Below are 14542 nucleotides of genomic sequence, written 5' to 3'. Positions count from 1 at the left end.
GCTGCTATAGCTGCTTTCAATTATCGGCCAAAGGTCTGGAAGACGAGGAAAAATACATCCAGCTTCCTATTTCTGTCTTCACAGCCACTCTGCATTACTGCAGATTATTAATGCAACAAGATACAGTAGGTGGTGAGGAAAAGAATACACATGACAGTGTAAAGATGAGAGATGAAGGGACGGCGAAGGAGAAAAATCGGTGGAACAAAATGAAAAGGAAAAAAAATGCGAGTGAGAGAAGGAAGCGGCAGCATGAGATAGAACGACAGCGCGTGAGGCTCGGTGCCAGCGTTAAATATTTCAATCACAGATTGAGTTGCAATGAAAATGCTTTTGATGCAGACTCCAAAGGACTTTTACAAAACAAGCATTTCTTTGAGTTGGCTGCAGCACAGTGGGATTCACCAAGGGAAGAAGTGGAAAGAAAAAAAAAACACTGAAGAAGGAGGAAAAAGAAAAAAAAAAAACTTTTCTCACTAAATGGATTCCCTCCAAGTGAGTTATCTTCATTATGTTGTAGAAAGTTTTTCATCTTCAGCAGTTTTGTTCTCATTCCAAGATAAAAGATGCCATGGGTTTTGCTCGTACAGTGTTGAATGGTGGGGACACACTGATTTCAAAGACTCAGTTTAATCAGAGCTACAGAGCTTTCCAGTTTGAGAGGAGACAGGCAGTAGCAGGGGGCACGTAGAGGACAACACCAAGATTATGGTCTTGAATTCAGTTGTCATTTCATATTAACGAACACAAACTAAACAACAGGAAGCTAGCCTGGGTTGTTGTTGTTTTTTTTAAGCAGCTTATTTTACTGACCTGGCCTCATTTTACTAATAGACACAACCAAACTGCTAATTTCTCAGACCTGCAGAACTTTCTAAATGAAGAAAGAAAAGATGTATTTGCTGTATGTGCTGCTGTACTGTCCAGTTTGAATCCAAATCTCTCTCTCTGTATATACACTAACTAGTGAAACATAGAAATAATAGAACTTCCTACCATTAAGTCACTAAAGCAAGCCAAGAAATAGTTAAAACACATAACTCCCTGTACTCCTCTTTCTGAATGGATGAAACAAATGAGATACAGTGTAATGTGATAAGTGAGTTGTAGCGGTGCTGGTAGGTAGTTTATACTGTATACAACCTTTAGACAGAAACAGGAAACCAGTTTTCCACACATTTCCAGTGTTTATGCAAATCACCTCCTGGCTACAGCTTCTTATTGAGCACAGGCATGAAAGGGGTATTGTATGATACAGTATGGATCTCACCTCACTCCCAGTAAGGAAACAAATAAAGGTAATATCCAAAAATATCAAACTATTCCACAAACACAAAGATCATTCGATTCCTTTAAAAATTAATGTTAAAGACTAACTGAATTATCCAGGTTTTCAAATTAAGAGACTGTCAGTAAGTGCAACCACACAGCCACATCTCTAATGCAATTCTAAAGCTCAAAGAAGATGTCTGCATTTGTACACATGTTGAAGTTAACACAGATCATATACAATGGGACTACTGAGAAAGCTGTCAAAGCAAAAATTGGAATTCAATCCTAAAATCCAAGAATATACAGATTTAACTGCCACGTTAAAAACAAACTGTGGATCAAGTTAATCTCAAAACCCCTGTCGCTAAACCCATAAACTAATATCATAATCAGACACAAGCCAAAGCAGAAACTATATTTATCTCAACTGCTTTCATGGGCTTTACATCAGTGTTGGTCATCCAAAATCTGCTCACTTTGTAAAATGAATAAAACTGTCTCAATATCTCCCAATATATATCAGACATCACTGCAGTCATTTTCACTTCCATCCTAACTCAAAATGATGAAGAAGACAGGGCCTTTAACATAACAGCTCACAAATTAAAATCTAATTGTCCTTGATGCATGTCTGTACATAAATTACTTGTAAATGACTCATCTCCTCAGTGTGTTGCTACAGAATACGCCACTCAGTACAGCAAACCATTACACCTCTTCATCAGTATTCAGAGTCTGATGTGGGGAAGCTGGTTGGATAGACAGGTAAAGCTTGTGTCCTGTGTCAGGAGAAGGAAAAAGCAATGAGAGGAAGCAGGGCAAAGGCCTAGAGAGCTCTTCTCATCCTCGGCACAGGTATTTGTCCAGTACAAAAGAGCCTTCTGGAGTGAAGATGAGAAGGCTGTCAGGACGTGGTTAGGATAAGAAGCTCTGCAGCTTTCCTTATCATCTCCTCACTCGTTCCGCTCTCTCTCCACCTTGTATTCTCCTGTGCTGCGACCATCTATTATAGCCAAAAAAAAAGAACTAGTTTGCTGTTGCAAAATGCTGAATTTAATATCTAATTCTCCACACTTGTGGTTCTTTCACCAGATTCTGCAAAATAAAATTCTATTTTCATATCCTTTAAATTTGGATTGAAGAATAGTCCAAACCCAGGAGAACTTTTACCCCTTATTTTCACCTCATCACTTCCATGTTGATCCTTAAAACACGGTTACAAGGGGCAATGGTTCAGACTTTCCTGTGTGAAATGGGACAACTCATCATGTGTAGTTAATGACAGTGGTCAGGCAAACAGACATGAGTGCTAGGACACAATGCCATCTTCTCCTGTGGTTATTTCTCTTGTGTGGGCTGTAGGCATAAAGCCACCGGCACAAAATGAAATCTACAACACTAGCACGGGCAAAACATGTGTAAAATAACTACAGTATGTAGTACAATATAAGTAAAATACAGTTACTGACATACAGGAAAACATAGGGAGTGTTTAAGTTTTTCAGCCTACACTGAAAAAAAAAGGCTTTAAACATCTGGTTAACTGTTTGTGTGGCAGCTGGAATTAAATTAGAAAATATTATTTGTTGCTTACAGTCAATCAATCTCTAAATCCCCTACAAAAAAAGCATTTCTCTGATTTACTGTCCAAATCAAGTCAAACAGCCACCAAGTATGTACATAGTGATTTCCAAACAAAAAAAAAGCTAAGATTTTATACTTATATATTTGCTGCTCCAAAATATTTGCTCCTCAAACCCTTTTTTGCACTGCCAGCTCTTAACTATTCTCACCCCCTCTACTTTTATTACTTCACTAGCCGCACACACACATACAGAGTACATACACACCTGCCCCTACTCACCCAAAGCTCTCGTCTTAAGCCTCCAGCTCTTTGAAAGAGCAGAGAGCAGTGCGCCATGGCACATAAGAAGTTGTTTATGTAGCTGGGATGTTATCACCCAGCACATGAACAAACTAAATACCCAGACGTTAGTCAAGCACACACATACACGAGGAAGAGGAATACAATGGTGATTCAGTGCGAGGTGTGAAACAGGCTTTGAGGCGGCGATAAAGACGTATAGATTTGCTGGTGGCGGCGGCTTCACAAAGGCTCCATGGGGTTTCGAATAAAAACTCTCCAAAAGAACGCGGATGGTGATCTATGTAAGACACTAAACATTTCTATACAAATCTCAGCAGTGCTCCAAAAAAAAGGACAATAAAACTGAAAATCAAGCTGAGACACAACACAGATCTCTCCCACATGTTTAGAGACTTCTTTTGTTTTGCTCAGCATCCTTAGGGTCCTTAAAAAACACTCAAAACTGAATTTATTATTATTATTACTATTACTATTACAGGAACGCTGGTGAGCATAGTAAATTGTAATGCCTTTCCCTGTGTGGCTCTTATTTTCATAGCACTTACTCTCTTCTTAGCACTCTTACATGAAGATGCTCTGGTCGCAGTAATTTGTCATGGCATTGTGGCTTTGACCTTTGTAGTCCTTGTACTGTCTGCTTGTAATCTCACTGACACTGATGAAAGAACAGAAGTTCATCCGTCTGTACTCACTGAAAATTACTCTGGATAAAACCAGGAGGATTATTAAGATATTAGTTTTCAAACTTGGCTTTTTTTTTTTTTTTTGTTCCTGCCATTGCACAAACCAATTCCGATCGTGATGATTTATGTCACTGCACAGTTATCTCCCTTTGAGTTTACAAGGACTCCAGTGAAATTCAGCAGAGCAAAGGAGAACTGAAGCGTTTCAGCCCAAAAGCATTCAAAACCATCTGTTTTTAGCCACGCTGCTGACTTGGTTCTATAGATAACAATATTGTTTGTCTGTAACGGTACCGATATTGACAATGCTTATTAGTCTTATCAACAATATGCCTTCCTAATTTCCAAGGGATTCAAGTTTTCAAATATGTACACCGCTACACAAATTAAATCTTTCACTGTTACATTCATTTTGCTGCATTTAGCCCCTAAAAGCTTGTCAGCTTTTCAGATCACACAGAAATCAAAAATGTGGTCACACAGAGCTGACAAACACATCCTTCTTAGTGGACGATGGGAAAATAAAAGTATGTTCAAATAGCTAATGATTTAACGTTAGATGTTAGATGCTCAACAGCAGCAACAAATGCTGCAGGAGCTGCTGAACCATCAGTGACTGGCACAAATTTCAGATTGATCCTTGGGACACATCCTACCTGAGGGAAACTGTTTCCCACAGTTTAGTTAAGTTCGTCTTACGATCTGTCTCACTGACAGTGATTAACTAATCGCTGTATATTCACTTCATCACAGCAGCAGTGTCAAGAAAATGAGAACACCTAAGGAGACAAGACCGCACAAGTGGTATTTATGAAGCTGTTTAGCAGGTTTTAATATTTTCCACCTGGCATTGAAAACGTTTAACATAACAGGGATTCCACAGACGTCAGCTGTCTGCAGCAATAAACATCAAAATTACTTACTTATATTCAAACTGATTTAAAGTCTACTTCTGAAAATTGGACAACATCTGCTGCTGTTCATTTGTGGTTCATGCTAGTTAGTTACTGGTGGATCTCCATTTTTCAGATGATGCCATTTCAAATTAAACACAATGTTACAGCAACGAAACTCCATTTTGCTGTTTCTGAAGTGGAAAACCTCATCACATACAGCATATTAATTATATATTTATGCAACTACAGCAGTTTTATGTTAGTGAGGAATTATCCCTTATGATAACAAGACAAAGTCAAGGTGAGAAATAACTAGAAGTTTCCTGTACATACCTAAGATCTAGCATGAGAGGACAATACCCACAGGGGAAAGGACAACAGAGACAGATGCTCCAACAATTTCATTATCACCTCCATGTGTGGGACACCATGTAGGTTGACTAAATCCTATCAACTCTGATTAATATTCCCCTCAGTCAAATGGAGCCAATGGCATCATTTCTGCTAAAACGGGTTCGTAAGCCTCCACCTCCCACCCAGGGTGCACTGCGAAGACTGTGAGAGGAGGTGTGCAAATCAGTGGGATTGCCGCAGGTATCCGACATACAGCTGCTGTTGTGATTAAAAACCGCCCCCTTTAAACAAGTGCACAGACAACATCAAACTGTCCTTCTGTGATTACAAACACACACTTTAAACCTCAAGCTCTCCTTCTGTACCTTCTGATGCATACACCCGACTCTCACACCACTTCACGGCTGTTCCACACATCGCCTCGGCAAATACATGTGTCAAAGTAAAACAACAGCCATAACAAGCGGGCATCGTGTCATCCCTCTGTCCCCGACATCTGCTCACCGCACCCCAGACCGTTTAGTCCCCACACCACCAGCCAGCATGCTAAAGTAAGTCTGTGCTGCGTTATCATCAGCGCGGGCAGTCATGCAGTAAATGACTAGCTGGGCCTCTGCTAATACAGCACCAGTCCCTACACTGGCTGGGAGGCAGGCAGGCGGGGGCGCTGAGACCAGATGTAATCACTCTCAAGATAGTGGTGGGAAGCAGATGAGGAGAGAAGGAGGGGAAGAAAAGGAAACGTTAAAAAGAGAGAGTGTATGCTGGTTAAACCTGTGTGGTTGTGAGTTAGTATGATGCAACTTGAGATTCTGGGTACCAGTTAGAGCAATAGCCTGAAGATATGTGTGTGTGTGTATGTTTAAGTGTGGATTCAGAAACACCCTGAGGCAAGAAAAGAGGTGAAACCTCCAGATGCATCACCTGATGAGTTCCCACTCCCTCTGTCTGCTCCCTCTTCAGACTCATAGCTGATCTCTCTGTACCTAATCCAGTCTCAGGAATGGACACCTCACTCCATTACGGAGCTTCGAAAGGATTGAACAAGTGCAAATATTAGAACCGTCCTCCTTAAACTGAGTTGCTCTCAAATATTACACATAAAGCCTCAGTCGTCTGAAAGCTTGAAAAACCCTCCTTGCCTGTGTAAACTCACCTCAGATCCTTTATGACGATGATTTGGTTGAAAAAACATCATCTCTCAGATTCCTCATCTGGGCAAGTGCATGGCACACTGCGTGACACTCTTTCAATACAGGGAATATATTTATAAAATGCTAACTGAGACAATGACAGATTCCCCTGACAAGTCCCTTAGGAACTGACACTTGTGGGTAAAGGTGCAGCTCATGGGTTTTCATTCTAATGCAGACAATAATGTCAGCCACAACTGGCTGTCAGGAAAAATATTTTCAGTATTTCTCTCTCTTTTTTTTTTTACCATGCGCAGCTACAGCTAAATAACCTAATGTACCAAGAAAAAAATTCAACGAACATGGACAAGAGTCCAAATAAACACCAGGCTAAAGTTCTTCACAGCATTCACTAAGGAGAGGTCAAAGGTCATCAACCATGAGACAGTAGACAGCCAGAGAAAGGCAGAGAAGGACGTCAGAGGGCTTTCTCTCCACAGACACAATGTGGAAAACCACAGCTTTGTGCTTAAGCCACAGGCTGTAACACCCACTCACAAAGCTGAACACATCAGCACTTTAAAATGAAACAAACATACATTAAAATCCATAAAATACAGTATAAATAACAATAGACCATAAACAGTTTGTGGGCAATCAATGTAAACAATAAAAAAAATAAATAAATAAAAATAAAATACAAAGGTTGATCTGACAATAAGCAAATTGGATCTTCATAAGCTCAACAAAGTGAATGTGCATACAGCATATTAATGAAGACCTCAAACCCAGAACACTATTAAAGAAAATTAATTAAAAACTGGAAAACATATCAAGTCAGTGATTCAGATGATGATATGATCTTGCCATGGTGTTGTTAAAAAATTGGAATTGGAATTGCAAGGGTAATTTGTTTCATATGGCATGTAACTGCAACATAATTTTGAATATTTTACATGGGTTTGTGAAACATACTAATGGGGAAACGGCGCTATCAGAGCGAGCAATAAAAACATTTAAAAAAAAACTTCACTGTTATATTAAAAGCATATGTATTTATATTTTACTTTGTGACCTATTTTAACAGCTAGCAGTGACAGGCAAGTAAAAATGGCATTATCCGTTCAAATATTGTGACTGAATGGCAACGAGTCAAACAAATGTTAAGGTTTAGATGCCTGAGAGCCAAAAGACGCATCAGATGGGAATCTACACTCGGCTGGAGTGCTTCCCTCTGAGCTTTTCCATATTTATCTCTGGGAAAGGCGGACGTGATGACACCCAGCAGGCTCTGGCATTTAGCGAGATGATTAAAATGTTCATTAACACTGATCCGTCCAGGTGATGAAATCTTTCACACACCCCTGCTGCGCCCACATGGTCCCGCCTGTGAGATATGACGCCGCAGACGCATAAATCCACACGCATACACACACCACACTCGGGCGTTGACCACCTGGCCCCACCTGTGACAAGCAATATGGGATGTCACCTCTCTTATGCCAGGTAAATAAACACTGTCTGTTGAATTCATAGCTGTGAATGCACACAAAAGGACCCCCCTGTGCCGAACAAATGAAAGTCCCTCACACCTCTGAGCTGGTAAACATGCCCAATCTGTTGGATTAAGACCTGAGAGGCTAAACAATGTGAGCTGCTGTCCAGCTTCTCTTGTTATGATCTGAGCCTGCGGCTAAATGCGTGGCCACAATTAAACTCAATTCTCACAGAGTATGACTCATCATTTGCTCTTTTACCGTCGGCCTACCGGGACGTAAATAACTTTATAACATAAACCACTTGCACACCAGTTACAATAGTTTCATACCCACCTACAGCCGCTAATGCACAGTTTAATTTAGGCCCCTCGCACACACACACTTCCATACACACTGTGTCTCACCTACACTCAAGGGGACATGGGACTCTAAAAAACAATTAACACAAATACAGTATGTGAACATGCATACATATGCACATTTGCTCTGACAAAACACATACCTCCACACATTTGTTTAATAATGACTCCCCTCTCACCGCCGTGACCTGCTTTTCTCACATTAACCCCCAAACACACTCAGCTACTCATCAGTTAACATGTAATGAAAATCCACCTCCATATTAACACAGACACACACACACATTACGTCCACATTATGTCCCACAAAACAATATGGCTACACACATCCCAACAAGCAGACACACCTTCACGTGTTTATGCATATACCAGGCAGGTTTGTGCACATAGACAAAAACACAGGATGCACCAGCACACACATGTACACAGACACACACACACACACACACACACACACACACACACACACACACACACACACACACACACACACACACACCGGGCACCATGGAGCAGGATGGCTTGACCTCCCGAAGGCACTACAAGGGCAATGTGGTGCACGCAGAGGGGCAATACACCCAGATCTGTGTGTGCAATGAATAAGTTACACACACACCTATTAGGGCAGGCAGTGGTGACAAATGCCTCTCATTCACTCATTAGGCCACTGGCTGTCAGAGGAAGCAGGGGAGACCACGGCACAACGAGGAAAGCTTATTGGGTTTTAAACGGCCATGTAATCCATTTCCTTATTGGAGATGATTAAGCTGCTGTCTGCCGCGGGTTTATTTATGGTCGAACTAAACGCATACGCAGTGACAGGAAAAAAAAAGCAGAATGAATGAAAGTACCGGTCTGCCGTGGTTCACGTTTAATCCTGGTGAGGAAAACACAGGAGAAAATGAACAGGGATGGGTTTCAACTGAATGTATTTACACATACACAAGCACCAAAACTGGGGAAACGTTTGAAGAAATAGTAATACAACCTACATAGGACTAGCACGAACATACTTCAAAAGTCAAAGTTATTTTCAGGCCAAAAATAAAGACGAGGAAAATCACAGATCAACTCTGGTCCACAGCAACACCTCAGGTAGTCTGAGGTTATTGGAGGTTATTCAGAAAAAAAAAATATAAGGTCATAAACACAAGCAGAAAAAGAAAAGTGAGGGAATGGCAATGGTTTAAACAAACAAAGCTAATCCTCTTTCCTTTTTATATCCTAAGGTCACTCCTTCCCATTTTTGCAGGTTCCACAAAAATAAAACAGCCTTAATGGAAAGCAGTGATGGACTGCACAGATAAAATCTAGAAGCAATAGAAATATCATGGAGCTCTTGGCCACAAAATGGAAGAGAGGGAATACCATCTTGCCAGACTTCCTGGCCTCTGACCCTATATCGATCTCCTCGAGTGTCCCCAGCATGCCCAGCCAGCACTTAACAGGTTAATAACTCCTGATCCCTAGCCTACCACTGGCAGGACAATCTCTTTTATATACAGCACTGCAGGCCAATTTCAGCTGACTGCACTGAGCAATCAGCCATCTGAGAGGGAGGAGGTGAAAGCTGTTTCCCCAGGTTTAGTGACCGTCCCCTTGGGGAATCAATCCCCCAGGTAAAGAAGTCAGTCAAGGACCAGCCGGTCAAGCAGCCAGTCGTTGAAACTTCTCCTGAGAGAATGAAATGCCTTGAAACATTATCACCACAAAGAGAGACAGAGAGCTTCCACCGAGGCCAAGACAGCTTGGATTCTCTGGGAAAACTAATGTTTCTTTTATCCAGTCATTTCCCATGCCCCAGTTCCAATCCTGACCCTGTATCATGGACCCAGTTGACTTCAGACAACAGCACTCTATCATAAGCACCTACTGTCTGTAACCCTCACTGTTTCTCACAGACTCACCTCGCTTAAGTCAGTGGACTCCCACACCTCATACACTTTCTACACAAAGAGTCTACGTACAGAGCTGTCACATTCACAAGAACACCAGTGTGGCCACTGGAAATGAATAGGGATAATATTTGTTTGCAAGATAGCACCTTCATCGGGTAGCCCCTGACGCTGGGCCAAACAGAGCAAAGCTAAACAGTGATATTTGCCGTAACAACAACCAGAGTTCTGTATCAAGGTCGGGTGCAAGTGCTCGAATGACCAAACGTTTCCCACAAACTGTGGGACCCAACCCATGAAACAAGTAAGGCCAGGACAAAATGATACCTTCATTTACCTCAGTTTAATGGGATCAAGTAGTGTTGTTTAATGGGTCCACCTGTGACATCATGGTCTATGTAACAATACAGCATGAATATACCCCCAAGTGGATCCCATGCTTTTTAAAATCCTTATTGGTGTTCTATGTATGTGCTCTTGATTTAACTGCACTTTGGTCCAGGTCAACATAGATCCACTCTGACTACATGCCAGTCCCTTTCATTACCCTCATTGAAAATGAGTTTGTGCAAGTCTGGGTCTGTTCTGGATAAAGTAGTAGTAAAATGATGAAACTGTGTGCAAACATACAGCGTCTGGATTAAAAGCCATATTTGGGTTGTCTCACATAATACACGTCTTCCCATCCAAAGCACAAACTGTCAGGCATCAATGTCAGATTGAACTACGGAGAGTTTATTAGAAAGACATTGAAAGGCACTGATGTCCTAACATTTAGTCAAGTATAATAAAAACTGCAGGTAGGCAGACGACTTGCATAATTTCGATTCATTTGAGAAATCGTTTAGTGCACTTCAAGGTCACCATTTTATGTTGGGGAAAAAAAAAACTTTTATAGACTAATTACGTTTGAACAAATTGTCAAGGACCCTTAAGAGCCAGAGGAACTGTGAAAATCTGGGTTATTGTGTGGTATAAATTCCCTTTGCAGCTCAGTGTCTCTCCCTGGAGATTTCTCTTCATCTAACTCTGCCTTACAGTAAACATGACTGTCACTGACTACACTACAAGTCCTCTGGGGTTCGACTAATGGCTCCTCCTAATGACGTACACACATAACAATACAAACGCACAAAGATGCATACCCATGTTTTTAAAGTATGACTCACTTTGAGATTACGCAAACCGGAGCTACGATACTGTGACAAGAAAAGTGTATGTACATCCCGTCTTCTGCTTTAGAGGACTTTCAGGTTGGATTCAAGCATGTAATATGACTTTCAATCCACACTCAAACTGTATAAACACACAGTAACACAAACATACTATTCGCTCACGTGCAAGGGAAAGCAGAGAGGGGAAATCCCCCCCAAACAAACATAGATAGACAGCATCAACGCAGGAACCAATAATTACCACTCTGCTGAAACAGTTGGAAGGGAGAACAGTCTTTTGTGGGATGTCAGTGGGGCTGACAGCGCCTGAGGAGCGTTCCAGAGATCACGTCTGCAGCGCTATCATTAGACAGGAGGGGTTTCAGAAAGGCAGCGCACTCGTCACAGGGAAGCGTACCGACAGCACATAAAAAGGGCCGCTTGTGCATCAATTCATCCTCGTCATTTTTTTAAATTTTAACCCTCGATTTTTACATCCCCTAAACTGCTCACACATTATTCCTCTTCTGCTGCTCTCAACATACACACACACACACACACACACACACACACACACACACACACATTCCAGCAGACTCTGGTAGTCAGCATCAAAGTATGATGGAACCAGGCGTATCATTAGCAGAAGAAGACAGAGGCGAAGAAGGATGAAATCATTTAGACGCCACTGCGGAGAGGGAATTACTACGCCTGTCAGAATGAAGGGAGCCAGGATGGAAGGAGAGAGAAAAACAAGAGGGCATGAAAAAAGGTGCAAAAAGGTGCAAATGATGGAAGGATGAAAAGTCGACATGAGTGACAAAGATCATGTGTAAAAAGGCAAAATGAGTGGAAAAAAAGAAAAACAAATGAGAAATCCACAAAACCCCAAAGAGAAAAGCACAACGACAAACCAGAGCACATTTGTCAAGACTATAGGGTTGAGCCGGGTGATGGCAGTTTCCAGATAATACACTTGTTTTCATGTGTAAGGGAATCAGCATTTCTTCCTCCAATCACATCCCACCCTCAGTGCTCCCCGCTGCCGTGCTCTGTGGTGTCAGCAGTCCAGGTGGCCATGTTTGACAGGCTGAACGCAGTAATTGCCAGGAACCAGAGAGATGAAACGTGAAGCGACTGTGATGTTTTAAACATGACACTGTTGCAGGCCAAGACAGCACAGGTCTGTGCCTGGGTAACAAGCAGGGGGTTGTCAACGCTCTTGTCAAGACTGTTTGAACTCTCCTGAATAAGTTCATCTTTTTTTTTTTTTTTACAAAAGATATAGAAGTGAAAAGACTACAGTTTTTTTTTTTTTATCATTGGGTGAACCAGTTATTGTATCTGACTATTTTTTGCGTGCTAAAGGGAAATTTCAGTTTCACACAGCATGAATCTTTGGCCATTATTCTGATCATTAATAACAACGCCATACTCATCGAGTTAAGTCCTGAAACAAAGCAACAAGCACAAAAGGTCACACCGTACGGTTTTTTGCCAACAGTCAAACATATTTTGTAGAGAAAAAGGTAAATTACCCATCAATCATCACAGCAGGATTGGACAATAAGTGTTACTACGATGTGAATTTATAAAATAAAGAAATTACAGTTAAACCCACTTAGTAATGCTTCTCTTATCAACACTTAACCTTTCCTGCACTGGTGGACTTTGTTCTATTGACGTGGCCATGTTTGTATCAGGTAGACATCATGGTGAAATAAATTGGAACATTAACAACAAATAATAAAGAATGCAATCATCTAAATCCACGTGTCTTTTGTAATAGAAGTAAGCAGCTGGCATTATGTTGCGGTTCTACCACCGAAATATGCTTGTTTGTCTTGTGGTGTTTATGAAGATAATAAATAATTCAAACATCAATAATTTTTTTATTAAAAAGTTTTACTTTTCTCTTTACCTCTATGTCTCACACAAAAAAAAAAAAAAAAAAAAACACACACACACACAAAACCCCTTCACAAACACATAAACCCTTCAGGGAGTCACAGATAACTCTCCCTTCAATCCCCCAAAATGCAATTAGCCATTATGTGGCCCTATAATCTGCCATGTTCATTTTATTTGCCGTTGATACAGCAGGGGCTTATCTCCCCAGTCTTTACACAGAGCACCGCTTGAATCCCCCGGCATCAGGAAAACAAAGTCAAAGTTATCGAATCTCCCCAAAAACTAAAAACAAAGGAGGGCTCACTCCGTTTGACAGGGCTTCACACCACACAAGCACATGTCAGTCACCTGAGCCTCTGAGAAATGCATCCCAACTGATCTGGGAGGAAACTGATGATGACCTTATTTTTCTGTGTGTGTGTGTGTGTGTTTCTGTTGGTAGCAAAATAGATGGACTGGGACACAGATATGAAATCTAATATTAGTTCATAATGATGCAGAGTCTGTGTGTGGTTTACCGTCATTGCCCTGGCTCCCCTCTCGCTTCAGCATCTGTACTGCTCCCACGTACTTCTTCAGCTGGACCTTCAGGACCTCGTTCTCCCTGTAAAAAACACACACACACACACACACACACACACACACACACACACACACACACACACACACACACACACACACACACACACACACACACACACACACACACACACACACACACACACACACACACACACACACACACACACACACACACACACACACAGCTTACATAACAGATAGGAGTTTTGCATTTAGACAAAATATCCATCTGATGACTGCGTCAATGGCAAGTTGGTGCCATGCACATCCACGTGTATATCTTCCTATACAACCAGTGACCGGAAGTTGTTTACATACATAACACAGTGTTAGACGTGTGGTCGGTTCACCAGGCCGCATCAAAACAAAGAACAAATACAAGAGCCACACGAACATCTTTTGGGTTGGGGTTGTTCTTCTTTGAGTTATGTCTCTTACCTCCTATTAATAGAAATCTTTACGCTACAGCGATGCTTTTAACAAGAGAGTGTTTTGTGGCAAAAATTCCAAATTCCAAAATGTTATAGTTAACCTTCCCATTATAGTTAAGACAGTTATTACGGCACATTAACGCCCATGGGTCTGGTACGAGCTGTTCAGATGTCCACATACTGAATTACAATGTTCAGTTGGTGGAATTTCTTCAGGGTAAACATTTTGACTAAAGAGAAGTCGTATCTTACAAGGACATCAAATGTACACCTGTGTTTTGTCGATTAAGTTAATTGTAGCTGTCGGTTTGTAGAAACTCAAATATCCCATATACTGAAGGTATGTGAAGAGAGAGAGCAGGCAGGAAATAAAATTAACAATATAAAGTCATACCAGAAAGAAATAAAAGGGAAGGAAATATTGCACAAACATCTGGGAGAACATTCTAAAGTGCAGTGCTGAAAAGCACATAATTATTATTGTC

General features: G+C 41.2%; 1 protein-coding gene across 1 annotated transcript in view; it reads right to left on the bottom strand.

The window, feature by feature from the left end:
- snx29 (sorting nexin 29) overlaps positions 1-14542 on the bottom strand; it is a 102800-nt gene that overhangs the window by 68200 nt on the left and 20058 nt on the right. Inside the window, exon 14 of the mRNA XM_026315599.2 lies at positions 13563-13648. Within this exon, the coding sequence (XP_026171384.1) occupies positions 13563-13648 (86 nt within the window). The remainder of the gene's footprint in view (positions 1-13562; positions 13649-14542) is intronic.

Source organism: Mastacembelus armatus, chromosome 19 (genome assembly GCF_900324485.2).
Source record: "Mastacembelus armatus chromosome 19, fMasArm1.2, whole genome shotgun sequence".
In the NCBI taxonomy this organism is placed as follows: Eukaryota; Metazoa; Chordata; class Actinopteri; order Synbranchiformes; family Mastacembelidae; genus Mastacembelus; species Mastacembelus armatus.
Note: the sequence above shows the minus strand (reverse complement) of the source record. Positions and strands in the feature narration are given on the sequence as shown.